Raw genomic sequence first — 27763 nt, 5'->3', positions numbered from 1 at the left:
TTAAGTGTTTTTTCTAATCCATCCTGCTGAATCACTTGGCTAACTAGCTTTCCCTCCCTCCAAACAAGGATGTACAAAAAGACAAATGTGACAGGAATCAAAGTAATTCAACTTGACATGGGTTTCCCTCAAAACTTACAACAAATGGCTGTTTCTTTACAAGGTTGGTCAACTTCCGTTAATGATTGTCTTCCATTTGGGAAGTTGCTGTGGTATATTTTGTCATCTTTAAATATGAACTATATTGGGAATGAATAGCTACTTTGGAACCCTGAATATGCATGAGTTAAAACCAAATCATTAACTCAGGATTCCTTTTCTTTGCCTCACCAGCTTTATTCTTAAAAAATATGACATCTTATACTTTTCAATGAGGGACATTGACCACCTTGGAATCCAGAAGGTCATGGAACAAACATTTGATCAACTGATTAGCAAGTAAGCAACTATAATGGAGAAATGTTTGGATACTTATGCCCCAGTGGGTAATGGTGCAGGGAGTTGTACATTGTAGTCCAATCTTCAATCTGTTGGGATGTCAGTTCATTTCTATCTAGTATTAGAGGCTGCTTCAAGTATAAGAGAAAGTAAGACCTGTAAGACTAGAATTCTATGTCTGCCCAACATAGAATTTATACTCATGTAACAGTTCTACAGCTTGGTAGTTATTTAAAAAAAAAATGTAATAGGTAGACATTCTAACTATTGCTTTGCCAGAATCACCATAAATTTCCCTGAAAGCAGTTTCACTGACAGTTTTTTGAAGCTTGAGGAAGGATTCTAGAAAGGTACTTGGAATCAGATTCAAGATTTCCAAAGCAGCCTTTTCCCCTGATACTAGATCTTCACTATTAAGTGGGTTGCCATCTAGTATCGTGCTACGTCACAAAAAAGGAAATTTGAGCAATTCATATACATCATCCTCTCATTTCAATTTCAGCCATTAGACAGATAGTTGGGATCAACTGATGCTTGAACTTGAAAAGGAGTGAGTAATAAGATAATGGTGGGGTAAGTTTAAGGTCTGAGTCAAATCATGCTATTGTGCCTGGTTAGAGAGCAACAGAAACTTAATCCAGATTAACCTAATTTAATTTACATCAGGGGGCTGGATAGCTCATCAGGGTCACATATCCAATGAAGTAAAAAATTCTTTTTGTGGACAGTTTCAATAGCATTAGGTTCTTCTGTAAGATAGTACATCTTTTCTGTTCCAGGCATACAGACTAAGTCAAGATTATCTTAAGGCGGTTTACATCCTTAAAGTCTAAAAATAGATACCTACAATAACTTCCACGAAAAGGAAACCTTTCAAAACCTGTAGGTTCAGGAGATCAAATTCCTGGATGCAACAGGAAGCTACAGAACTACTTGACAGATGCAGATCAAAGTATGACTAAATGATAAAATGCTTCCCATTTCTGTCTAGAAAACAAAGACCAATTCATCTAAGCTTTGATATTGATGCTTTTGACCCATCGCTGGCTCCAGCAACAGGGACTCCTGTTGTGGGTGGATTGACTTATCGGGAAGGCATGTACATTGCAGAGGAGATACATAATACAGGTATGTAGCAACTAAGTGCAGAAAAATTTGTTTGAACTCTTACTTGCAGGATATCTGCTCCAATGTTCCATTTTAAAGACTTTGATTTGGACTTTTAAGATACACTGTATTATATCAAAAGGGCTTACTTACATTTATAGATGTTGCATCAGCATCATCCTGCCCAACTTATAAAATGGTTTTAAAGACTCAGGGACTTAACAAAGAAATTTAACAGTAACCTGAGCCCCTACAGCATGATTGCTGTGATAGCCCCCTATCTTTCCTCCCTTGAGAAAGGGGGGAAAAAAAAAGGCCTTCTTCCCCAGGTGTTTCTTAGACACATAAACTAAAAATGGATGCCTAGCCAGCTGGAAGAATTAGAAGTTCCATCATTAAAACTGTTTTGTTCCATGGAAGCAAGTATCCTAATACAAACCCCATTTACTCTAAATTTACTCTAAACTAAATATTCCTCTGAAGTTTTGTTAACCCCCACCACCTGTGTTGACAACATTTTGAGTTCTGGGCGGGTTTCTTGGTCTAATCAGATATAATCTATAGAAGTCCAGCATATATAATGGAACACTGTGATCAGGGAGGAAGCAGGGTAACTTTGCCCCTAGGAGTGACAAGGTAATACTTGAACCATTTCTCTAGTTCTAGACTTTTTTCAGTGATCAGGCAAGGAAGAAAAGCTAGAGAACTAGTCGAAGTCTTCCTAAATCTTTAGAGAAACAAATCTGTCAAGTTCCACCCCACCTCCCACCCCCCATGATTTCTAGCTTTGACTTTTTCCTCTCAATCATAATTGTAAAGAAAGAATGGAAGTTGAGCTTTCTCAAAGCAGAAGGAAAAATGTAGATACTGGTTGTTTCACTGCATTGATTCTTGTTCTCCTCAATGCAGAAAGTATAGAAGGTAAAAACCTTGGTGAAAAGGGCTGGGAAAAAATTAAAGATTTTGGGGTATGGCAAAAAAACAAACTACCTTGAGTGATATTAGAGTAATGAAAACAGGTTTGATCTTAAGCATCTAGAAAAGCAAAAGTCATATTAAGGTTTGTCTGAGAGTTTTAATTTTATCTTTTTTTTATTTAAATCGAGAAATTAAGAGCAAGTGGCCAATAGCCACTTATTTCGGGGGATGGAGAGGAAGATGTAGAAGGCACAAATAGACTAACTGGGGCACAAAAGAGAGCACTCTCTTTTAGGCAGGTATGTGCAGAAACTTCCCTGTGGGTTTCCTTGTCACTGTAAGGCTGGAAATCTGTTCTTACAGAAACCACTAAACAAAAAACTCTTAGCCCACCAAACAGTGTGATAGATGGCTGTTATCATCCTAGCTAGCTGATCTTATTTGTTTCATAATCCAAAGTGTTTCATCAAATAACTTTTAAATTTCTTTTCTTATGGTAACATTAATGGCAGCACATTTTGTTTAAGATAAAGTAGGAGTCAAAAAGACTTGGGCTATAGGCCTTTTAAAATGAGAGAGTTAGCTAGGTAATCTTTAGAAACAGGCACCATGTTAGGTATCTGACTAGGCTAGCAACTTTACAAGTACTTTCCCTCTGGTCTGCTCAGCTACCCTCCATCTGGATGAAATACAACCAGTAAATAGAGAAATGCTTAGACACAAACATTACAACTCCACTTTTAGTTTCTATAGCAAAAGCTATATTCCAGTAGAAGGAAGTAAAACATAGCAGCTAAACCATTAAGATGTAGTTCCACCTCTGAAATAAGCAGCTCAAGGCTGGCTACCTTTATTCCCAGTCCTACTGACTGACCTCTTTGGTAGGAGACTCATATCATATAGTTTGTGGCTCTGCTCCCTCAGGTTTGCTGTCGGCCCTGGATCTAGTTGAAGTCAATCCTCTCTTGGCTACTTCAGAGGAAGTGAAGGCCACAGCTGGGCTAGCTGTGGATGTGATTGCTTCAAGCTTCGGCCAGAAGAGGGAAGGACGGCACGATGGCTATGACCATCTCCCCACTCCCGGTTCACCAGATGAATCAGACAGTGAAGAATGTGTTCGAATTTAGGGAGTCGGTATTTTTTCCATGGGGTTCTTTCACAATAGGCATTCCAGAGTTCTACAGAGGCACTTAAAGTGATATTAAAATTGGCGATGTCAATACTGCCCTCGTGAGAGCATTTTTCTCCCAATTGTTTAAAAAAAAAAAAATCCCTCATTTTGGGTGACCAATGTTACTGTATTCTGTAACTGGTTTTATTTAGTTCATCATGAGTTAATATATTAGAATACTCTATAAATTTAAAGAACTAATAAACACAGCATTTGTTACCTTGGTATAGCACCCCAGCCTTGTTATCATTACTTTACATTTCCAATCGTTGTCTGCCTTCTCTCTTACACACAGTCCGAGTGCTTAAACTGCTAGCCCATAGCAGTGAAGTTGGTCCTTAGCTCTTTGATTTAGAGATCCACAAGAAGGATAAAGAGGAGGTAGGGACTTTCATTGTTTTCGAAAGAACTTGTAATAGACTAGGCCTCCCAAGATGACCAGCTCCAGAAGGATAATCATGGAAAGCAGCAGTTTATTGGTTGCCACTCTACAAATGGAAAAGAAGTAAAGGGACAGTATTAGGACTTGTAAGCCCCACTACTGGGTAGGATGGAAAAGCATTGTGGTTGAGTGGAATGAACACTGCCATCTCTCCTCTCTATCATTGGCTATGTATGACCAAGGGCAACTCACTAAACTTCTTTAAGTGTCTGTAAAATGGGGATAATACTTGTTTTAACTGGGTGGTTTAAAGACTGGGGAAAAAATTAAAGTCTAACATTCTATAATCAGCAAAAAACCACAGTCTACATGCTGTATAGATCAGGGTATTGACACTTCTTTCTACAAGATGTATCATTAGGTTAAGTCCTCTTCCATCCCCTTCCTACTCTTGATTTTAGTTATCACAAGTGGAAAATCTCACCCTTGTTCTGTTTCTGATTATTCCACAAGAAGCTTACTATTCAACAGTTAAACTATTCTTGTCAGCCTAATAGTATTTTGTATTCTAACTTTAGACTGCTCTAACTGGTCCTGGGAACATTATATACCTCTCTGAATCTCACTTTGCCCACTTTTATCTTTCTCATCAGCATTTAACTCAAGAGGACTAAACTACAAAAAAAAATCAACTTGCAACTGGTTACATACTGCAGACATCCCTAGGTTAGGCCACCTGCTGGGTGGAGGCATCTACTAATAACTGTAAGCAGGTTTTTTTTTTTTTGTTTGTTTGTTTTTTTTAAACCAATCTTTAAAGGTAGAAACCAGAGTGGAAAGATGCAACAACACCCAATATGTGGTTTACTATATCAAACATTTATCCTTATTTTTTTCCTCCCTCCTGAGCTGAGTAAGGGCATAGCTTAACTGCTTATAGCCCCAGCAAAGCTGCCACTGGGAAAGTCTTCATTTTTCCTCACCCTACATATTTAATCAATTGCTAAATCCTGTTTCTACTACATCTCTCCCATATGTTCTCTTGGCTCTACTCACATAGCCACCAACCTAGTTCAGGTCTTTATCCCTGAAACTATTACAGTAGCCTCCAAATTGCTGTCCTGGTCTCAATCATTCAGCACAGCTGCTAAAGGGATTTTTTTTTCTTTCTTCCCTAACATGCAGATCTGACACCTCACACCATCCCCTTCTTCCCTAACCGCCCCCCCCACTCCAGTGGCTGACTTCCTATTGACTTACATGTCTTCATCCTTTAAACACTTCTATTTTTGGAGTAAGTTTTATAGTGTACTTATATTTTATAAGTAAACAGACCCACAGGGGTGGGGTGGTTGATGAAATAAAAAGTGTACAAGTACTGATGGAGATGCAAGCTCAAAAAAAGTTTAGAGACCATCACTCTAGATGATAAGTTTAAATACAGTTCAGGGCAAAAAGGAAATATTCCTACACACGTGATATTTTTGTAAATGGAAAAAAGAATGGTTCTTATAGTCTAATTCTAAGATTGAACTAATTCTAAGAATGAACTGAATCATTTCATCTGCCCTATGACAGTCAGCTACATTTACATCAAAGTGCTTCCAAAAATTTGTCAACAGTCTGAGGATCCATGGGATCAGAGATTTAGAGCTGGAAGAGTCCTTTGAAGTAATCTAGTCCAACCTTAATCTTTCCACTGAGGACACTGAAGTTCAGTGATTTGCACAAAGTTAACGGCAAAATAGGGTTTGAGTCCAGGTTCAAAGATCTTTCTATTGCATGGTGTTTCCTGGAGGTGAATGTCATCATGAATTTATTAATAATGACAGAAGTAGGAAAGTGTAATAGTAACTAGTATTGACATTCCAGTTTTAAACTCACTTTCTAGACATCGAACGCAAGATCTTTCGGCTTCTGCTCAAGTTTTCGTTTGTATTCACCAGCTGGGGGAAAAAAAGGAGAAAACCACATTATCTTCCAATTCTAAGTTAAGTCAAAAAATTGAGTTTGTGATAGCTGAGAGATCCTGTTGAGCATATAGAATGAGAAATGATCCGTTTCTTTTTCTCTAGCTTAAACAATCTTCAATTGATCTGACGGTTTTCCAGGCTCTTCACCATTCTTGTCCTCCTTCCTTGAGATGTACTCTAGGCTTGTCAATGGCTCCTCTAAAAATACCCTTAGACACTATTCTAGATCCAGTCTGGCCAGAGCACAGATCAACTAGACTGCCATTTGTGGGTCAAGGCCCCATATGGGGTTGAGAAAAATTTGGTAACAGTAGAAGCTTTCTAAAAGCGCAATGACCAAAACTTACAAATCCAAGGTGGAGAAACACCTTGTTTCCTGTGCTTGCCAGTGTTGCATCCTACAACTTTGTTTTGAACACAGCTTGCACTGCACATACCCTCAGGCCACACAACAAAAGGGGAGCATGAATGGAAAAAGTTTAAGAAGCCTTGCACTAGACTATCACCTCCCTCGTCCTAGAGAATAGAGTTAACAGGTAGATATTGCTCTGTTTATCTGATGCTTCACTGAACTTGACTGACAAAGTGGAGTACTTAAATGCCTGCCCAGTACTCTTTTACAACATGAATTGTGTTCTATCTACCACTAATCCTATACTTGTATCTTTTTTTAACCTAAATGCACAAATTTACACTGAGCATTTTACATTTTGTGAGTTCCAGCCAACTGTTAGCCTGTCAAGATATTTCTGAACTCCAATTCTATTCCTCAATGTATTTTCCTAGCTTCACATAAAATTTGTAAAAATTTGATGTGTTATCTACATCTTCCTCAGCAACACTAATGAAAATATCTTTAGAACAGGGGCAAGAATAATCCTGTGATAAGAATCTAATGGGATCCTTGATATAACTTGTCAGAAAGGGAAATGAATATGTTCTACCTGGCTGACTCTTAGTAACCACCTCTTCCCTTTAAATGTTTATACACTATTTTAAAAAAAAAAACCTGCTCTCAAATTCGGGCAAGAATTGAATAATTTGTCAAATTCTCTTTTTGAAACCTGGGAAGTTTGTCCAAATCTGAGCAATTATTTGTCAGAAGATTTAGGGCTATGAGGGCTTAATCTAGTCCAATGTCCTTATTTTATAGGTGACTGAGACTCAGAAAAATTAAGTGACTTTTTATACCTTTTTTAGAAAGGTGACAGAGTTAGTATTTAAGTATCCTTTGCCTTTAAATCTAATGCTTTTCCCATCAACTCATGTCAAGTCACTGCCAAGTCACCAAGGTGAAGGAAACACTGGTATCTCTCTGGTGTTCCTCAAGGAAGCCTAGGAAAGTCATAAGGAGGCAGCTCTTAGAGATGAAATCACCTTCAGCCATCTGCTCCTGATCTTCCTTTTTCATTCCTCACCTTTCATATCTACTACCAAGTACATTGGTATGTAGATATGTAAGTCTAGAACTCAAAATGCAGACAAAGTCTTTTTTCCAGTAGCTTCTTTTGAGACTCTTGATCAGGGCTTGCTGTGAATCTTAGAGAAAGAGCAAACAGCACTGACAAAAAGGAGGCTCCTCCATCCTTTAAAACAAGCTGTTATAGGTTAGAGAGAGTTACCCTAAATCCCAACCAGCCACAGTCTCCCTTCCCAGCTCTGACTAATCATTTTTTGGTCAGATCTCATCAGCTTTATTAAGTTCTGCTACTACTACCCCTTTTATTCTTATGGGATCAAATCAAATAATTTGAAGTGCAACTGCAGAAAATAAGGAACATTTTCATTTTCCAAAACCTTTCTGGACTTGAGCTGCCTACCAGGCAAGCCCAAAGTCAAGTTATTCCTATAGGAGTCTGGTCTGTAAGGTCACTTATGATTCTAGCCCTCATAGGTAATAGTAAAAGAAAATGGGGCTACTTCTACAGCTAATTACTGACACTGCATGGGAATTAGCCCAAGTTCAAAATTATAGGGTGGCTATGGTCTGGGTCAATGAAATAAAAATAAAAATAACCTGACCTTCAAACCTTTCCCTGTCAAATGACTTTGAGGTCTCTCCCAATAGCAAAGATATAGAAATTAGCAAAAGGAATACTAGTCCTGTGACATTCTTCAATAAATAAGAAGCAATGTAGCATAGAGAATAAAGAGCTGGCCTCAAAACCAATGAAATCTGGGGTAGTTAAAAGTCCAATCTCTATACTCTTCCAGTAAATGCAGAAACTAAAATAAAAGGAGATCTGTATATTGAAGGGAAAACACCTACCTTAAAAGCTCACCTTGCTAAGAAATTTAGGTCTAGATAGGCTTAAAGGAAAATTTAAGGTCCCACTTCTGCCCCAAATCCCTGAACTGAGACCTAATGTAGTTTTTAGCTTTTGTATGCTCCTAAGTCATAACAGCATAAACTCTTATGAAAGAGACCTTACTCATCTCTTTCCTTGCCCCTGACCTCTTCCCCAGCAGAACTTACTCGACTCTTTGTGCGTTCCAGCTGGTCTCTTTGGTCTCCTAGTTCTTCAATTATCTCAGAACCAATCTGATCCGTCTCAGTGGCAATCCGGTGGGAACGTTCAATGCTCTGAGTGGCTCGATTCAGACTGTCAGTGCCTTGCAGAAGTAACACCCTTTGAGACTGCAGCCGATTCTGACCAAAAAATGGAAAAGAATCAGGCGCTCTAGTTGTTTTCTTCATAACATTTGTTGGAAAAGGAGGCAAGGGAACAAATTTTCAGATGGGAAAAAGAATCCACGATCTAGTACATAGATACATTGCTCTCAGCTCTTACCTGCTTTGCTTTTTTGGGTAAGTGGGAAAGAAGACATCAAAAAAGACTTTTCTTATTTTTAAAGGCCATCTTCTAGAAGTCCTCCCACTGGGAGCTAGGCTGGTTTCAATGTTGTAGGAATGGTGTAGCTTTCTGTGTTTACCAATAGTAATTGTCCCCCTTCGATCTTTAGAAATTACGTTTCTATAATGCTTTAAGATTTACAAAACACTATAGGAAAATGACATGGTTAGCTGAAGGGAACAAGCATTTTTAAGCACCTACTACATGCCAGGCACTTTGTGGTACTATGTGCTAAGCACTTTAAAAATATTTCATTTGATTTTTCTAACAACCCTGGGAAGTAGATGCTATTTTAGAGTTAAGGAAACTGAGACAAACAACATTGAGTGACTTGCGCAGGATTACACAGCTAGCAACTGCTGGATTTGAACTTCCCAGATCACTATCCACTTTTCACCATCAAGCTGCTTCTGAAGAAGAATGATAAGTTGGTGTGTGTGCTTTAAAAATTACTACTTTTAAAAATTCTATACTTTAAAACAAAATAAAATATATGAATTGTGGTGATGGATTTGCACCGAACAATGAATTCATCTGTCAAGAGACAACTCTCCTGAAAGACTGGCAGGGGCCAGTTCTAGGGATTGCATTGAGATAAAGGAGTTAGAGTTCTGAGAGCACCTAGTCTCACTAGAACAGGGGTGGGGAACCCGCTGCCTAGAGGCCACATGTGGCCCCCTAGGTCCTTGGGTGAGGCCTTTTGATGAGTCCAAGTTTTACAGAACAAATCTTTTTATTAAGGGGATTTGTTCTGTGAAGTCTGGATTCAGTCAAAGGGCGGTACCTGAGGATCTAGAGGGTCTCATGGCCATGGGTTCCCCACCCCTGCACTAGAACCTGTTTAAAAAAAAAAAATGAACTCAATAGGCTAATTAATTTATGAGATTTGCTCCTGACTAGCAACTGGGAATTCAAGTGCTAATCTATCTGCCCTGCATGTTTATGTTTGAATTGTTCCCATTGTTTTTCAGCATATAAAGGAACCATTTATTAATTACATTCCTGGGGGGAAAAACCCATGCAGTTACATTCTTAGCAATTCCAAGAAAGGTATTACATCTCAGACAGCATGAACTTCTAAGTAGTTAAACTGGTGATCTATCAAGCTGAATGGCAGCTTCTCTTGTCCCAGTAGACCTAATTCCTAATTCTCTAAATCCCCATTAAAGCTAAGTTCCATTTATACTCGCTAGCACAAGGTAGCCTAAGTACAAAAAACATACTTTTTAAATAAAAGTTTAGACACGTTTTGCTTTTACAACTACAGAATTTCTCCCAGTATGCCTACTTTTCCCAGAAAGTCATGCCATATAACAAACTTAAAAAGCTTATTTTTCTAGCTCAGCATAAACAATTTAAGATTATAAAACAATGCCACTGGAAGAAACAAAGGCTAGTGAAAGCTTTTCATTCTATCCTTACAGAAGCTGGGACCAAAATTCAGATCTCTAGACTTTTTTAGTCTCATGGTGTTTCCACTGTATGATTGTTGCCTTCTCCTGAACCATAAACGTTAAGAAAAAGCTCTAATATTTTATATTACTTGGGAAACTCAGTAGCATCCTGTTATATATTAATAATCAAAGAAAGGCAGGATCCTAGGAGGCCTGTAGCAATTCACTCATATATCAAAACAATTGTCTTTCGTTGGCAAATGGTTCCCAGTACTACAGCCAGGTTAAATATACAAAGAGCACTGGCTCCAGAGTAAGAGGACCTGGGTTCAAATTCTGCCTCTTAATGTAATCTGGAGTAAGTCATTTAACTTCCCTGGGCTTCAGCTTCCTCATTTGTAAAATGAGGGGTGTGAACTGGAAGGTCTGAAGTCCTTAGATCTATGGTTCTAAGCCTAAAGTTGGCTTATTTTTATTTAAAGCCACATTACTCTTCTGACTCATGATTAATTGGTCATCCATAATTAACTTACTTTGACTGTAAACCTCCACCTCATCAGGCCTTCCCTTCTTTGCAACTTCTTCCTAACCCGTGTCTTAGTGAACTTAACTTTGTCCTTTTTGACTCGGAGCATCCACCTACCTCCTCTACTCTTCAGATTTCTCATGTAAGAATCATAAAATTTAATACGAAGAGACCTAAAGTTTGGGTCGCATATTTCAACCCCTCACTTCACAGAGAAGTCCAGAAAGTGCTTTGTTCAAGGTCACATAATTAGTCAGAGACGACGCTGGGACCAAAATTCAGGTCTCTAGACTTTTAGTCTCATGCTGTTTCCACCATGTGACTATTGCCTTCTCCTGAACCACAAAGGTCAAGAAAAAGCTCTAATATTTTATATTACTCAAGAAACTTGGTAGCTTCCTGCATTTTCTGGAAAGTTTAGGCAAATTTATATACATGGTCACTAGGTAAAATTGCTACCTTCCTGTGAGAGACCTAAAGCCAATGGAATAACAACCAATGCCAACCTGTCTTTATAGGCTACTTCTTGTCTTACATAAATGCACCAGGGCAGAGCGAATATGGCAGAGTAACTACAACTCAGCTGAACTCTCCCAACACGCCCATCCAAACAACTTTAAAATAATGCCTCAAATTTAACTCTGGAGTGGCAGAGCCTTTTCAAAAGACCAACGTGAGATATATTTCCAGCCCAAGACAATTTAGGAAGTGGTAGGACAGGTCTATGACACTGGAGTAGAGGACAGCGCAGACTGCAGTGCACGCTGCAGGAACACCAGCAACAGTAGAGGCAGCAGCTTTGGAAGCTCTCAGCCCAGAGACAGTAAAGAGTCGGACAACTGATCAGAACCAGATTACAGGAGACCCTTGTGGGCACTGAATGCAGGACCCTGTTGACCCTATGCTGAGTCCAAGTTCCTAGGTGAAAAGGAGCATTGAGTCCCAGTCCCAGTGCCAAAAGAAGCAACAGGGAAGCTGGGGCCCTTCCTGGGTAAAAACCAGAGCACAGGCCAAGAGAGCAATAACCACATCTCTCCTTAGATCACACCACCTTGGAGGCACTAAAAACTTACCAACTCTTAGAACTACCTCTGAAAACAGCAGCACAAAAAACCTGAAGCTTGGGACATTGCTCCCTACTCCCTGGGGGCAGAGTCCAACTTTAACACAAAGTTAAAAGTCAAGAAATAGGCCAGAAAAATGAGCAAACCCCTTAAAAAAAACGCACAACCAAAATGGAACATAACTATAAAAAGCTACTACGGTGACAAGGAAAATTAAGATATAAACTCAGTAGAAGACAATGATTTCAAAATAGCTAGCTACAAGCAAAGCCTCAAAAAAAGTGAACTAGATACAAGCCCAATTCTCGAAAGAGCTCAAAAAGGATTTTTAAAATCAAATAAGATAGAGGAAAACTGAGAAAGGAAATGAGAGTGATGCAAGAAAATTATGAAAAGAAAATTAACAGTTTAGTAAAAGAGGCACAAAAAATACTGCAGAAAATAACACCTTAAAAAAAGAACTGGCCAAATAGTAAAAGAGGCACAAAAATTCACCAGCGAGAAGAACTCTTTAAAAAGCAGAATTGGCCAAACAGAACAAAAATTCACTGAAGAAAAGAAAACACTGAAAGCAGCCAGAAAGAAACCATTCAATATTGTGGAGCCACAGTCAAGATCACACAAGCTTCCACATCAGAGGACTAGAGGGCTTGGTATATGATATTCTGGAAGACAAAGGAGCTAGGATTACAACCAAGAATGACCTATCCAGGAAAACTGAGTAAAATCCTTCAGGTAAAAAAAAAAAGGATATTTAATGAAACAGAAGACTTTCAAACATTCCTGATGAAAAGACCAGAGCTGAATAGAAAATCTGACTTTCAAATACAAGACTCAAGAGAAGCATAAAAAGGTAAATATGAGGGACAACTAGGTGGCGCAGTGGATAGAGGACCAGCCCTGGAGTCAAGAGTTCAAATCCGGCCTTAGACACTTACTAGCTATGTGACCCTGGGAAAGTCACTTAACCCCACTGCCTAACCAAAAAAAAAAAAGGTAAATATGAAAGAAAAATCATAAGGGGAAATGGGAAGATGATACTTGATGTGAGATGACAATGATGGGATGATTTCAAAAAAATTAAATTAAGGAGTGAGAAAAAGGGATGTACTGGGAGAAGGGAAGGGACAGGAAGAATGGACAAAATTATCTCGCATTAAAGAAGTGCAAAATGAAGCGCTTTTACAATAGAAGGGAAGATGGGGGAGGGGGTGGCAGGCAATGATTGCACCTTACTCTCATCAGAATTGGCTCAAATAAGGAATAACATACACACTCAGTTGGGTATAGAAATCTATCTTACACTACAGGGAAGTAGGTGGGAAAGGGGTAAGAGAAGGGGAGAGGGGCTGACAGAAGGAAGGGCAGGTTAAAGGAGGTAGTGGTCAGAAGTAAAACAGACTTGAGAAGGGAGAGGGTAAAAAGGATAAATGGGGTAAAAACAGGACAAAGAGAAATATACAATAATCATAACTGTGAAGGTGAATGGGGAGAATTTACCCATAAAATGGAAGTGGATAGCAGAATGGATTCGAAATCAGAATCCAAAAAGTTGTTTACAAGAGACATACTTGAAAGAGAGAAACACACTAGAGTAAAACTAAGGGCCTGGAGCAGTATCTATTATACTTCAGTTGAGGTAAAAAAGGCAGGAGTAGCAATCATGATCTTAGACAAAGCAAAAGCAAAAATAGGCCTAATTATAAATGTACTCAAGATGCAGGAACTTACCATGTGCTCATTCTCTATGGCATAGGCCCCATATCTGCTGTCTCCTCGGGCCCCAGGTGGCACTGTCAGCGGAGTGCTCCTCACCTCCCTCTGGAGCTTGGTCAGGTCTCTGCGGTAGCTTCGAAGCTTGGCCATCATGGGGTTGCGAAAAGACAGGGGGGCATAGCGTAGCTCCTCTTCCATCTCTGCCAACTGTCAAGTAAGGAGTATTAACAGCTCACATTTAGACATAGTACTTTAGATAGAAGCAGGGAAAGCAGGCCTTTCTCAGAATCTGCAGAGTTTCTCTCCAAGTTGTAGGGTTGGTCATAACCCAACATAAATCATTAATCAACATTTACTAGCCATAGATCAACACATATGGAGCACCTGCTACGCACTCAGCTCAACATGCAGAGGCAGCAGGTATTCTCTTCATTGTCACAGTTCCTACATGCTCAAGCATCTGATCCCTTCGTACAGGGTCTCCTATAAATAGGAGCCATTTCCTTATTCCCTGTGGAAACTTACCTGGAAAGCACTGGTAGGAACTGTAACCGAACAATTAGTTTCTATCTATAAACTACCTCTCTAACTCACAGAAACAACTGACCACTTGTTTTCAGTGAGTACTCTAGCCTTAAGGAGTGAAAACCTGGGTCCAAATCCCACCTGTGACACCAGCTAGGTGACCACTTACTCCTTTCAGCCTCAGGTTCCTCTTCCATAAAGTATGAGCTAAATATTTGTTATGGGGTTTTCTTTTTAAAATTTTTGTTCAGTGGAGGGAAGGGAGAGAAAAAACTAGTTTTTTAAGAAAGAAAAAAATAATCAAGCTAAAGATAACCTTTAGTAATTACCTTATAAGGGTTGTTGTAAGGATCAAGAGAAATATGTGTAAAGTGCTTTGCAGACTTTAAAGCACTAGATAAGTGCTGGTTAATATTATTACTACCAAAGTAGCTAATTGCAACCCAGAAGTCTAGTTAACTAACCTCTGATCAAAGTGTGTACACCACTTCCCTAGAAGTCTTTCCTCAGTTCTCCTTTTAAGCTATCAAAAATACATCTATAGTATACATTTTGAAAGAGAGATGACTATCAAGTGAGGATAACCCAAAAGCTCCTTTGATTCCATTATTTTACTTGCACAAAAATTCTTAAAATAAGATTAGGACAGATCCATTTTAGAGCAGCCATTCTCACCATCAAAACATGATTATTCAGGACCAACCCCAAGCCTTACCCACAGATGCCATAGCACCCATCACCAACATTTGCCCCACCTTTTAGTAAGGATGATATTCAAAACTAAGGCCCAAAAAGGGGTGCAGTCACAGGGTCAGATCTCGGCACTGCTTCTAAAGAAGTCATATACTAGTAAAAGAAAGAAGTCCCTTATTCCCCAGATCTCACCGTTTCATTTGCTTCCTGTTGCTTCTCATCAAAATCTCTGATTAACTTCTTTTTCTCTTCTGGAAAAGAGAGAAAGACATGTTTGAAACGCTCCAGTCTGCTTCCATGACCTTTATACATGCCACTCACTCTACTTTCCCTCTATATTCTGTTAATCCATGGTAATTCTAAGGTAATAACTAATTATGGTAATAACAGTAACAACCAATAAATACTAGTATAGCATTTTCACATCAACTCATTTGATCCTCACAACAACGGGACAGAGGGAGGAAAGGCAGTATCATCTCATTCAAAACAAACTCAATACTTTAAAAAAGGGTTTTTTAAAAACATCTAAATGACTGTTGTCTCCTTCACACAAGTTCCTAAACCCTAATTCTTGTGATGTTGCCACTGCACAAAACATTTTGGGAGCTTTTCTTTTAGAAATATCTTTAGCACTTGAAGAACAGAACTGAAGAGCAGTGTTCCTAGCCATTAAGAGTAAAAGAAATGCTTGCACTGCTACATTCTCTCACAAGGTAAACTACTTCAAAATAAGCTGTCACAAGTATCAGAGATCAACAGATCCTGGAATACAGCCTCTCTTCTGCATGACCTGTTTTCTACCCTTGGAGAAATACATACTACATAACAGGTTTCTATATAGTTATATCTATCCTTCTGGCTCAATTTTTTTTTAACGAGCAAATATGAACTGTCCTTTCCTTCTCTGTATGAGGAAACCAACATTTGAGATCTCAGTGGTCAGATTCCAGATGGTACAGAAAGAGAATAAGCACTAATGGTTAGTTATGGGGTATGAACAGTAAGTTCTAAAGAACAGATCTCATTGACTTCTGAACCTACCTACATGTAGATTTTTATTTTGAGACCCTTTCAAAAAGTCCCCTGTGCTCAGAGCTTCTTAAACTGTGGGTTATGGGGTTGTGAAAAATTTGGCAACAGTAAAAGGTTTCTGAATGTGCTATGACCGATAATTAATTAAAAATCAAATGCCTAATGAATTTGAGGTGTTTCTGGCAGGACTTGCCTGTGTTTCATCCCGAAGTGATACAGCCTTGATTCTGGACACAAACTGTGCATGCCCTTGGGCCAGGCAATGCCTACGAAAAAGTTTAAGAAGCCCAGATCTATGGCATGTATTTTTTCATTGTTGTTATTTACTGATTACAAAAAAACACTTGCCATTTTTTCAGCCTTTAAAGGCTTTCCAACAAGGAATTTCTTATGCATAACACAAAATTCCTTGATAAGTACAACCACTAGGTCTAAATAGGAGGGAGATTCCTTGTAGATAGGTGAGAAGCTTCAGTTCTGGTTTGCACCATGACAGGCTGATCAAGCCCCAGAACATGAGGAATTCTATGATTACAAAAAAGAGATCAGCCTAAGAACTAACCTACACAAGAAAAACCAAATGGATTAAATTTCCCATACTATAATGTGCAGCTGGAGGATTGAGTATTCATACTCAGACTATACACATATGGGACAACATATCGTATGGACAATGAACTTGGGCCCCAGAGAAAGCAAATTTGAATGCATTTGGGAAATTGGGGCAGTACTATCAATGATCTCAAGTTGCTTCCCAACACAAAAAAACTTGACTGTATTAATACTGATGTCCTCCAATTCCAAAACACCTATGAAGAAAAATGCTATCCACCTCTAGAGAGAGAACTGATAAACTCTGCATGCAGATTGAAGCATACTTTTTAAACCTTATTTTTTTTGTCTATTTTCTTTTATAACATGGCTAATATGGAAATATATTTTGCATGACTTCACATGTATAAGTGATATCAAATTGCTTGCCTTCTTAAAGGGGAGTGGAGGGTAGGAGAGGGAAAGGAGGGAGAGAATTTAGAACTCAAATTTTTAAAAAAATGAATGTTAATTTTTTTTACATGTAATTGCAAAATATTTAATGAAATAAAAATATATTTTAAAAAATACTAATGTCCTCTTGATCATGCTACATGGATGCAAATATGGGAATACAACAATAATCAAATAAAGTTATGGGTGTCCAAAAGGGCAAAGGAAAGACATACAGGGAGACTGCAATGCATTTCCAGTAATTATCTGTGTGCAAGAAGTGGTATAAGGCATAAGGAAATCATCATAAGGAAATATGTGATTAGAAAACTTTGACTTCTTTTTACTCTGGGAACAGTAATCAGACCAATATACCCATTGTTATTGCCCCACAGCTCCACTAACAATTCCTGTTAATTCCTTAGACCAAAATTCCCTTCCCTGAACACTGTTCACAAAAGTGCACTGCATCTCCTTATTAGAATATAATTTTCCTCATGGGAGGGATTGTCTCATTTTTTGTGTTTATATCTCCATGCCTAGTACAGTGTCTGGTTTCTAGTAGTAGGCACTTAAATGCTTTTTCATGCAACATTCACCCATGCTTAAAACGTCAGTATGCATCAAACCACTCCTCCACCTTGGGGTGTAACACGAGCTGCAGAAGAACAGAGAATGCTCAGATTTAAAGGAATAGAGGCAGGATGCTCTGAATGCTTTACACATAGTAAGACGAATGGATGAATGAATAAATAAACAAAATAGAACTAGGTAATAATACATTTGGCAAGTCGTTGTTGTCTTTTTTTTTTTTTATGGCTAGGCAGTGACTTGCCCAGGGTCACACAGCTAGTAAGTATCAAGTGTCTGAGGACGAATTTGAAATGAAGTCCTCCTGACTCCAGGGCCGGTGCTCTATGCACTGCGCCACCTAGCTGCCCCATTGACAAGTCTTATGCTAACACTGAAGCCTGTGAGAAGAATTCTAACTCTATCTAGTCTGGTATTTGTAGTGCAATGTACCTTTAAGCCAGGAAGAATGCAGGAGGAAGACAGTACTTTAGATTCAAAAATACCTTGTTACAGTCTTTAGTGTATACATTCTATTCCTTTAGAACATAAATCACAGAATACAGGTAAGGACTGTGACATGTACATTTTTGGTATGGTACCTAATATTTCACACATTTAGAAAAAAATATTTTAAACGGTTAAAAAATGGTCTCAGTGGCCAGGGAAAGGCCTAAATGATAAAGATGTAACTGACTGGCCACAGTGCAATTTGAGTGGACACTACATTTATCTGAGAGAGAGAGTCTTCCTAACCTGTCTCCTCCTTTCTTTGGCCATGATAGAGAAAGGACTAGGCAGAGGTGAACAGGTTGAAGATGAGACAGATGTAATCTATTGAGTTTTCTGGTTTTCAAAGAAAACTGTACCTCTGCATCACATAGCACCAGGCTAGAAATCTCAACTGTTGGGTGTTACAACATGCACCCCTAAGCACAGAGAACATACTTCTTATCTCTAAAATGAATCAAAAAGTATTATTAGACTTTACATGAAAGACAATCAAAAATACATGCTGTTTTTCTCATTAATATTGTGGCTTATTTATGATCTCTTAAGTGAAAAGAAGTACTACTTCCTCCTTAAAAACTGAAACACCTTGATCTCACAAGGATTAGGATTAGAGGGCCACATCTAAACTATCAGAGTTGAAAATCTATTCTGTTTTTAAAGATCCAGAAAGACAAGACATTCCTAAACTTCTCTTAACTTATCCCTAACTCTAATAACCTTTGACCCAAATTCTCCTTGTTATGGCTTAAGCACAGTGCCTAAAGATCACTACTAATGGCATCTAACATTTATATAGTGCTTTAAGGTCTGCAAAGAACTTATTCACGCTTATTCTGTTGAATTAAGCCAACTTTCTCTAGTATTGCTTTCAGGTAAGGAACAGCTGCGATGGTGAGGAGAGCTCACTTGGCACACAGAAGACTGAATGGGTTCAACAATATGGGGATGCTTAGCCAGAAGGGTCTAAGAAGAACTGTATCTGAAGATGAGCTCCCAGAAACATTAGTACTGAAACAGACTAGAGAAGGTGGTTTCTCAGACAGGTGCCCTAAATAGAAAGCAGAACTGGGGAAGAAGTACATCATCCCCAGCACTGGTCAGTTGTCCCCTCTAAACAACACAAAGGAAGCTACATTCAGAAGCACAGACCAGGGAGGTGGCAGTCAGACCACATACAGAATATTTTGTTTCTTTCCAGGCCCCAAATTTTAGGAAGGACATCAGTAAAGCAAATAGCTTCAGGAGGAGGGCAACTAGCAGAATGAAGGGTCCCAAGAAGACTTTCCCATGCCCTTTAATAATGCTACTGCCTTCCGAGAGTATTTCCAATTTATCCTGTATATCTTGTTTGCTGTTAGAATGTCACCCCCACTGGACTGTGAGTTTCTTGGATGCCTGGTTTGCTTTCTGCCTTTCTTTGTATGCACAGGATTCAGCATAATACCTGGCACATAGCAGACACTTAATAAATGCTCAAAGACATGACTTGACATACTTGAACTGGTGGAACAACATAGGAATGTTTGGCTGGGAGAAGAGAAGAGTAAAAAAGGAGATGTGACGTTGAGTTGAGATGACACTAGTTTTGCTTGTTCCCACAGAGCAGAATGAAGAGGAACTGGTGGAAATTGCCAATAGGAAAATTTAGGTTTGACTTAAAGGAGAAAAAAACTTCCCCAACAGCTGACCAAATGTGAAACGGTCAGCTTCCTGTTGGTTCCCCAATGGTAATGACTTTGTTCCATTACTAGAGATCTTCAAGAAAAGGGTCGGTAGGTAGGTGATCACGGTCTTTGTGCTACGTGGAGTGGATTCAGTCAATAAAAATTTATTAAGCACTATGTGCCAGACACTGTGCTAAGCCCTGGAAATACAAAAATCAGCTCCTGCTCCCCTAAAGAGCGAACAATTATAGTGTGTATACAGCTATATACAGTATAGGTAAACTAAACACAACCAACAGAAGGAAGTTGCTAGAATTAAGAGGTACAGGGGAAAACTTCCTGTTGTAGAAGGTGGGATTTTAGCTGGATTTTGAAGGAAACCAGGGCATGTAGATGAAGAGGGAGAGCACTCCAGGCGTGGGGGACAGCCAGTGAAAATGCCTGGAGTCTGGAGATGGGAGTGTACTGTTCATTGAACAGCCAGGAGACCAAGAGTACATGGTGAGATGCAAAATATAAAGAATGGAAGCTTCGGTGGTGAGGGTGGGAACGTTATGAAAGGTTTTGAACACCCGCATAGAAGATTTTACGTTTGACCCTGGAAATAATAGGAACCTCTAGAGTTCTCCTGTTTTGCTTTTTTTGTGTGTGCTTTTTTTTGGGGGGGGAGGGTCTGAACGACGTGGTCGGACTTGCGCTTTAGGAAGATCGTTTCGGCAGAGTTTAAGCACCTTGAAGGCAGGGTCTATCTTCCTTTTTATTAATTGTAATCCCTGTGCTTAGCACAGCGCCTAGCACATAAGGCTTAACAGGCGCTTAATAAAAGCTGAGGCACTTAATAAACGGTGATGGATGGGCTGGACTTGGGGGGAACAGGCGGCCCCCAAGGCCTTTCCTTCCAAGTCCATGATTTTGTGACTCAAGCCCCAGAAGGAATGGAGAAACATGAGAGTACGGGGGCGGGGGTCCCTGGCGCCCCGGGATCCCCGCACACCCGCCCACCGCCCAGAGGACTCACCGGTCCCCCCGGTCCCCAGGAGCCTGTCGGGGACCCCTCGCAGGTCATCGTAGAGCCCGCGGAAGATCTCGTGCAACTTCTCGAAAGGCTCCGAGGACACGGCAGCTGCCATGGCGTAGGGCGAGCTTCCCTCACACCGGCAGGGCCGAGGTCCTGGGCCTAGGGGCCCACTTCTAGCCCAGCGTCGGGATCAACCCGCGTATCTCGACTCCATAGCCCCCAGCGAGCGCGGCTATCGCCTCAACCTAAAGCGAGGCGCTTCCGGGGGACTGAAGCAGCGGGGTCCTTCGGAGCCGGAAATCCCGCCACGAAGTCCCACCCTACCACCCACTGGGGGCAATCCAAGATATGCCTGATGAGAAACCTAAAACATTTCCGCGTAAGGAAGAGAGGAACCGAAGCCACCCTATCTCTCTTCTCCGCTCCCTGAGCCGTGCGATGAGTTGGGCTCCAGATTTGAGACGACTAAGCTGTCAAAGTTGGTGAGCGATAGTTAGCGTCACCCGCCGCACTAGACGACGAAGGGAGTGGAAGAAAAAAAAAAAGGCTCTAGTTTCGCAGTGCATTGAGGGAGTTGTAGTTCGACGTGAGCGACTCGTGACAGTCCCGGAGATATGGAAGCCCTTGGGAGGCCTTGGAGCTTCCCCGAGACGCGGTCGTATTGTGCGTCATCACGCAAAGTCACGTCCCAGGCCACTGACACGTCTGGGTCTCTTCTTGTCGTAGGGTTAGAGGTCTACAGCTGCTGGCTGGTTTGTGATCCTTGAAGGCCTGGAGATTCCTCTTTTACGAGTGGGGCAGCAGAGGCCTGGAGAGGATTTACTCCAGGAGGCAGAGCCAGCAACTCCACACAGCAGCCAAGGTGATTTTCCTAATCCTAGGTTTTTACCTTAAAATTATACATTACTCCGCTTCCTTAGAGGTCTCATAACAGGTAAAACTCATAATACAGGGACCTCATCTGAAAGTGCATGCAGTATACTTTTTATTTGTTACTCTTGGGGTTTCTTGGTCTGCATTTTCTTTTGCAGCATGTGTAGTATGGAAATGTTTTGCATGACTGCACATGTATAATCCATATCAAATTTCTTGCCTTCTGAAGAGAGGAAGAGAGGGAAAGAAGATGGAACTCAAAATTTTTTTAAAAGAATGTTAAAATTTTTTGTTTTACATGTAATTGAGGGAAAAAATAAAATAAAAATAAATGTAAAAATCTAATTGGCAAATATTTAACAAAATAAATTTAAAAATCTGTAAAAAAGAAAATGCGTGCATCACAGCAAAAAAATCAGAAGTGAATTAACAAAATTAGGCACATCAGGTATACTGGAATGAAGAAACATGAGAATACACTCCCATGGGAGGTCAGGAGTGTTACACATTGCACATATTTTCTGATTTTTTTCAATGTATTAATCAGTGGTACTGATCTTTCTTCCTAAAAAAAAAAAACAACTGTTTGTTACATAGAGATTGGCTCTCTGGGAAGAGGAGGGGAAAGGATATGAGGGACAGATATGATCATGTAAGGAAAAGAAAACATCAATAAGAATTTATTTTAACAGTAATCCATTTTCTCTCTCCTACTCTACTCCATAAAAAAAGTAAAAGAGGAAAGTTTTTGTAAAATTGTATATTGTCAGTTATAAACAATTGTAAATTTCTCTAATGACTATACCAAATTGTCTTCTCTATCACCACTCTATAATAGTATATTTCATCACCTGTCTTCCTGATATTAATTATAATTCTTAAAGCTTTCAAAGTAGTTTTTACAGTGTTTTTGTCTAAAGTTGTTGTGGTTATGCTATTTAATTTTTCAGTGGTTTAGAAGAGCCTTCAAAATTGTTCATTTTGATTATATTGATGTTATAGTATAAACCGTTTTCTATTTCTTAAATGAGAGAATGTTGTTTTGTTGTTCAGTCATTTGTCAGTTGTGTCTGACTCTTTGGGGTTTTCTTAGCAAAGATACTAGAGTGGTTTGCCATTTCCTTCTCCAGCTTATTTTACAGATGAGGAAACTGATGAAAACAGGGTTAAGTAACTTACCCAAGGTCACACAGCTAGTAATTTTCTGAGGCCAGATTTGAACTCGGAAAGATAAGTCTTCCTGGCTCCAGGCCCTATCCACTGCATCACCTCACGCAATATTCACTGAACTACAGTGGTTCCCTGTTACCTCCAAGATCAAATAGAAATGTCTTTATTGTCATTTAAAGCTTTTCACAGCCTGGCCCTTTCCAACCTTTCTAGCCTTCTTACACAACTAACTCCTCACCACCATCCATCCATACATTGGCCTCCTTGCTGTTCCTCCATATCCCAACCCTGTTCTTTACATGAATGTTCCCTCCTCATCTCTGCCTCCTGGCTTCCTTCAAGTCTTGGCTAAAAGCTCATTTTCTGCAATAAACTTTTTGCAGTCCTGCTTGCAATTTGGAACTTGGCTTGGGAATCAGTTCTTTGCACCAAGGGAGGTCCTGTGAACACAAACAATATACAATCCCTTTGAGGACACACAAGAGAAAACCCACGGATACTTTGGCTGTGAGAGATTTGGGAGCCAATAGTTTAGCCATTCCCTTGACCTTGCCTCCCATTTTGCTTATAACATAGTACCAGTGGCCTGACAGTACCAAGCAAGCTCAAGAAAGGGGTTTGAGGAGGGTAAAAAATTTTGAAGGGTTAGTAGTGATCTTTTCCCAACTAAAAGTTGACTGATCAGGAGGCCAGTCTATAGCAATACAGTTTGATATTTTGTTTAAGTTTGCCTTATTGATTGCAAACAGAATCACACAAGTCCTGGATGTCTGACCCCTTGACCACCAGGGGCACCGCTTCCCCTGAGAACAAAAGGACGTGCACATATTCAGCAGTTGGTTTAGTTAAAGGCATAACTGGCATGTTGGATCAGACATACATAAGTGTTGGGCTCTCCTGTTCTCCCAGCTTCAAGGGTGTAAAGCTGGGCATAAAATGAAAGGACCAATGACATCAGGAAGGTGATGTCATGACTTGCAAGTGAATTGGATTTAAGTGAGGCAGAGCTGTGCAAAGTCACCAGCCTCACTCTCTCCTCTGGAGCCATCTGGGTTCGGTGGCAGGATATAGATCCGCACAACTGGAGATGGCCTAGGATGTAGTGGGAGTCCTTGGCCTTTTTAAGCTAAGGTCTTTCCCAGGTCTCAGTTTGTCTGAGGCAACACCCATTCAGTGCTTATGGCTAGGTGGTGGTTTTGTTTGTCCTTTGTTCTCAAAGAGAACCAATAACATCAGGAAGGTGATGCCATGACTTGCAAGTGAATTGGATTTAAGTAGGAATGTGCAAAGTCACCAGCCTCACTCTCTGATGAACAGGTGAAGGACTCATTCCTAATTATTAGGGTCAAACAAGTGGCCAGAAACCAATCATTGGTGTTGGGGTCCTTTTCCAGCTTAACTGGGTCCATGAAGCCAGTCAGGGATTGATTCCTTTTGCTGTGCTGAGATCAATCATGGCAGGCTTCACAGGAGAGTGATGTATCTAGGTCTTCCATTTGGTAACCTTGGTGGCAGTATAATTGGTCAGCAGGATCTGATAAAATTCCTACTAAATGACTCAGTTGGTCTCTGTATACCAAAACTTATCTGTAGCCCATAGTCTTTGGCAGTTCAGTCTGTAGGTCTTCAACAGGTATGGCCGGGGCAGCTAGGTGGTGCAGTGGATAGAGCACCAGCCCTGGAATCAGGAGGACCTGAGTTCAAATCTGACCTCAGACACTTGACATTTACTAGCTGTGTGACCTTGGGCAAGTCACTTAACCCCATTGCCTAGCAAAAACAAAACAAAGCAAAAAAAAAAAATCAACTGGTATGGCCCACCCACTTCCCTCTTTTTGTCACAGTTTTCTTCTATGAGGAGTTAAACCTTTGACAAGAAAGGTAGCTAGATAGCTGTGTGACCCTGGGCAAGTCACTTAACCCCATTGCCTAGCAAAAAAAAAAAAAAAAGAAAAAGAAACTAGAGACCATGAGATAGGTCTCTGCATAAACACTATGGGCAAACCATGACCTTACAATTTGCAATACAAGGTCCTTGGTTTAATCCAAGCAGAAATGATAAGAAACTTACAGATCAAGTAAAAGGCCCATAACACACACAGAGCTACTAAAACAAGCAAAATTACAATAAAATGAATAAAGAAATCCAGTATAGTTGTAGCATTAGGGGTGTCAAGTCCTTTGGCAGCAACCATGTTCTTTAGGAGTCTGGTAAGCACCTCTTGTGCATCTCAAACAGCTATGCATGGATCAGACCAGGTTTGTGGAGGTATTTTCTCAACCATCTCCAGGTTCCAGGCACTTGTGGAGATTCTCTAGGTAATGCCTGCTACTGATAAGACTTAGTATAATTTAGTAAATTATGACAAAAATCTAATCAGATTGGCTTTTCAGTAATTAGTTCCTGTGGTGAAAACCCATTCACACCTTATGGATCTAGTACTATTAAGAACAGAGTTATAAGAAGAATATCAAATTAGAAACTTATAATTAACCTGGAACTTCAGAGAATTTCAGTTTTCACATAGCAATTGTTCTTTCTATCTTTACCCAAACCCTGGTATCTGGTATGGACATTGCCATCAACAAGCTGAAGGAAGAATCTTAAAAAAGGATTCATATTACGTCCAGAGGGCTATAAAGCTGTGTATAACCTTTGATCCAGCAACACCACTACTAGGTCTATATCCCAAAGATATTTTTAAAAAAAAAAAAGGACTTATTTGTACAAAAATACTTATAGCAGTTCTTTTTGTGGTGGCTAAGAATTGGAAATAAAGGGATGCCTGTCAACTGGGAAATAGCTAAACAAGCTGTGGCATATGATTGTGATGGAATATTATTGTACTATAAGAAATGACAAGCAGGATGGTTTCAGAAAAATCTGGAAAGACTTTTATGAACTGATGCAAAATGAAGTGAACAGAACCAGGAAAACGTTGTACACAGTAGTGGCAATATTGTACAGTGAAGAAGTATTCTGGGGCAGCTAGGTGGCACAGTGGATAGAGCCCTGGCCCTGACGTCAGGAGGACCTGAGTTCAAATCCGGCCTCTGACCAAACACTTGACACGTACTAGCTGTGTGACCTTGGGCAAGTCACTTTAACCCCAATTGCCTATTCTCAGCAATACAATGTTCCAATGTTCCAAGACAATCCCAAAGGACTAATGAAGTATACTATCTGCCTCCAGAAAAAAAACTGATGTTGTTTGAATACAAACTGAAGCATTGCTATTTCTTTCTTTCCTTCTCTTTCTTTTATTTGAGTCTTCTTGTATATAATGACTACATGATTGCACATGTGTAACCTATATCTGATTGCTTACCATCTTGCGGTGGGATAGGAGGAAGGGAGGGAGGAATTTGGAATTCAAAACTTTAAAAAAAACACAAATGTTAAAAAATTGTTTTAACATGTAATTTGGGGAAAATAAAAAATATTTTTAAAACTTAAAAAAAAAAAAAAGATCCATGAGGGCCTGACTTGAAAAACGAACCTTTCTGTCTTCTGTGAGGACTCCCGCCCCTCCCTGCCATGGAATGGGCAGATGAGAACAATTTGTTCCCATGGCCATGAAGGCAGCAAAAGCGGGCACTGTGGAAGGCGTAGAGGGTGGTCAGACATCCAAGATGCCAAGGTCCTCCACTGCCTCCCAGGCCATCACCAGTCGTCCTGACTTTTGTCTTGCCAGTGGACTTGGATGACTCTGGAAGAGAGAATGAGCCTGACAACTTTATGCAACTCTGCCTCACGTAAATCCAATTCATGCTTAAGTCATGACATCACCCCCGTGATATCACTGGTCCTTTTTTCAAAACAGGACAATCAGAGACCTCAAAACAGGAAAAAGATGATTTAAAAATTTCTTTAGAATTATAAATGCAATTTTATGTGTGAAATCTTTAGTCCGATTTTTAGAACTCATTATGAAAACATATGCAAAGCCTGAATTTCCCATTAGAAACATTTGGAAGCCACCTAGTCCTTAGATTTCTAAGAATCTAATCTTGTTGCTTTCTCAAAGTTTACTACTCCATTAAATTTAAAAACTTTTACATCTTTATCCTCTCTCTCTTTTGAGGTTTTATATATAGTATCCTCATATCATCCTGAAAAATGAGACACTTCAAGGACCTTACAGAGGTGAGATCAGTGCATGTGCAGACCATCCTCTACTGCAGGCTGGCTTCCTGCCTACCTAAAGGTTAGGCAAGGTTAAAACCTGGGGTCACTCTGACTGCACCAGAGGTTGACTTTGCACGTATACACAGTTATTTGCACATTTTCTGTCCCATTAAAATGGCAGCTCCTTGAGGGTAGGGACACCATAGTGCTTAGAACACAGTAAACTCAGTAAAATTTGTTGACTGTGGCATTTAAAGCCTGTCACTGCTTGGTTCCTTCTCCCCTTCTTGGCTTATTATTTTATTACTTCTTACTCCCCTCCATGCGCTTTGCAGTTCAGTCAAAGTGACCTACTTGCTGTTCTTCATTGTTGTTAACATGCCACCTCCCATGTCCATGCCTGTGCCCTATGCATGGAATGCATTCCCTTAGACTGAGCCTTTTAGAAAAGCCCAGCTCCCTTAAAGGATTAGCTCATATCCTCCTTCCTGCCCAAGACTGTGCCTGATTCCTTCAGTTTCTAGTGCCTCTCCACTGAAATTTCTTTGCATATATATTATATATATGTGTAATATATATGTCTGTATATATGACATAGCCTTTAGTAGACTGTAACCTCCCTGAGGACAGGGACTTTCTTTTCTTCCTTTTTTTTTTTTTAACTGCACCAGGCTGCTTTTTATTGAGGTACTAGGAAGGAAAGAAAGAAACAAGCATTTATTAAGCACCTACTGTCTGCCAAACACTGCATTAATTGCTTTGCAGCTGTTATCACAACAACAACCCTGGGTGCTAGTTGCTACTATTATCTCCATTTTACAGTTGAGGAAGTTGAGGCAGAGGGTAAGTGACTTAACCCAGGTCACACAGCTAGTAAATGTCAAGGCAGGACTTAGACTCAGGTCTTCCGACTCCAAGTCCAGCTCTATTTAGCTGCCTACTGATACAACTGACTCATCGTATCATTTTCATCAGGCAATAAGTCTTAGTGCTAAGCTTTATTGACCAGAGTACATTGAACCCCACCACCTACCACAAAGACCAA

General features: G+C 39.9%; 2 protein-coding genes across 2 annotated transcripts in view; one reads left to right on the top strand and one right to left on the bottom strand.

Annotated features, from left to right (window-relative positions):
- ARG2 (arginase 2) overlaps nt 1-3733 on the top strand; it is a 36701-nt gene extending 32968 nt beyond the window's left edge. Inside the window, exons 6-8 of the mRNA XM_027843768.1 lie at nt 334-438; nt 1430-1566; nt 3388-3733. Coding sequence (XP_027699569.1) covers nt 334-438; nt 1430-1566; nt 3388-3590 — 445 coding nt within the window. The 3' untranslated portion in view covers nt 3591-3733. The remainder of the gene's footprint in view (nt 1-333; nt 439-1429; nt 1567-3387) is intronic.
- A 27-nt stretch (nt 3734-3760) lies between these two features.
- On the bottom strand, nt 3761-20827 carry VTI1B (vesicle transport through interaction with t-SNAREs 1B). The gene is made up of 6 exons (XM_027843767.1): nt 20547-20827; nt 14955-15013; nt 13560-13751; nt 8466-8639; nt 5901-5962; nt 3761-4122 (listed from the first exon to the last, which is right to left on the bottom strand). Exons 1-6 carry the CDS (start codon nt 20656-20658, stop codon nt 4026-4028), a joined length of 696 nt encoding a protein of 231 aa, XP_027699568.1. The 5' UTR covers nt 20659-20827; the 3' UTR covers nt 3761-4025.
- Nucleotides 20828-27763: the final 6936 nt, after the last annotated feature.

Source organism: Vombatus ursinus, unplaced genomic scaffold (assembly GCF_900497805.2).
Source record: "Vombatus ursinus unplaced genomic scaffold, bare-nosed wombat genome assembly UNPS02014926.1, whole genome shotgun sequence".
Lineage (NCBI taxonomy): Eukaryota > Metazoa > Chordata > Mammalia > Diprotodontia > Vombatidae > Vombatus > Vombatus ursinus.
Note: the sequence above shows the minus strand (reverse complement) of the source record. Positions and strands in the feature narration are given on the sequence as shown.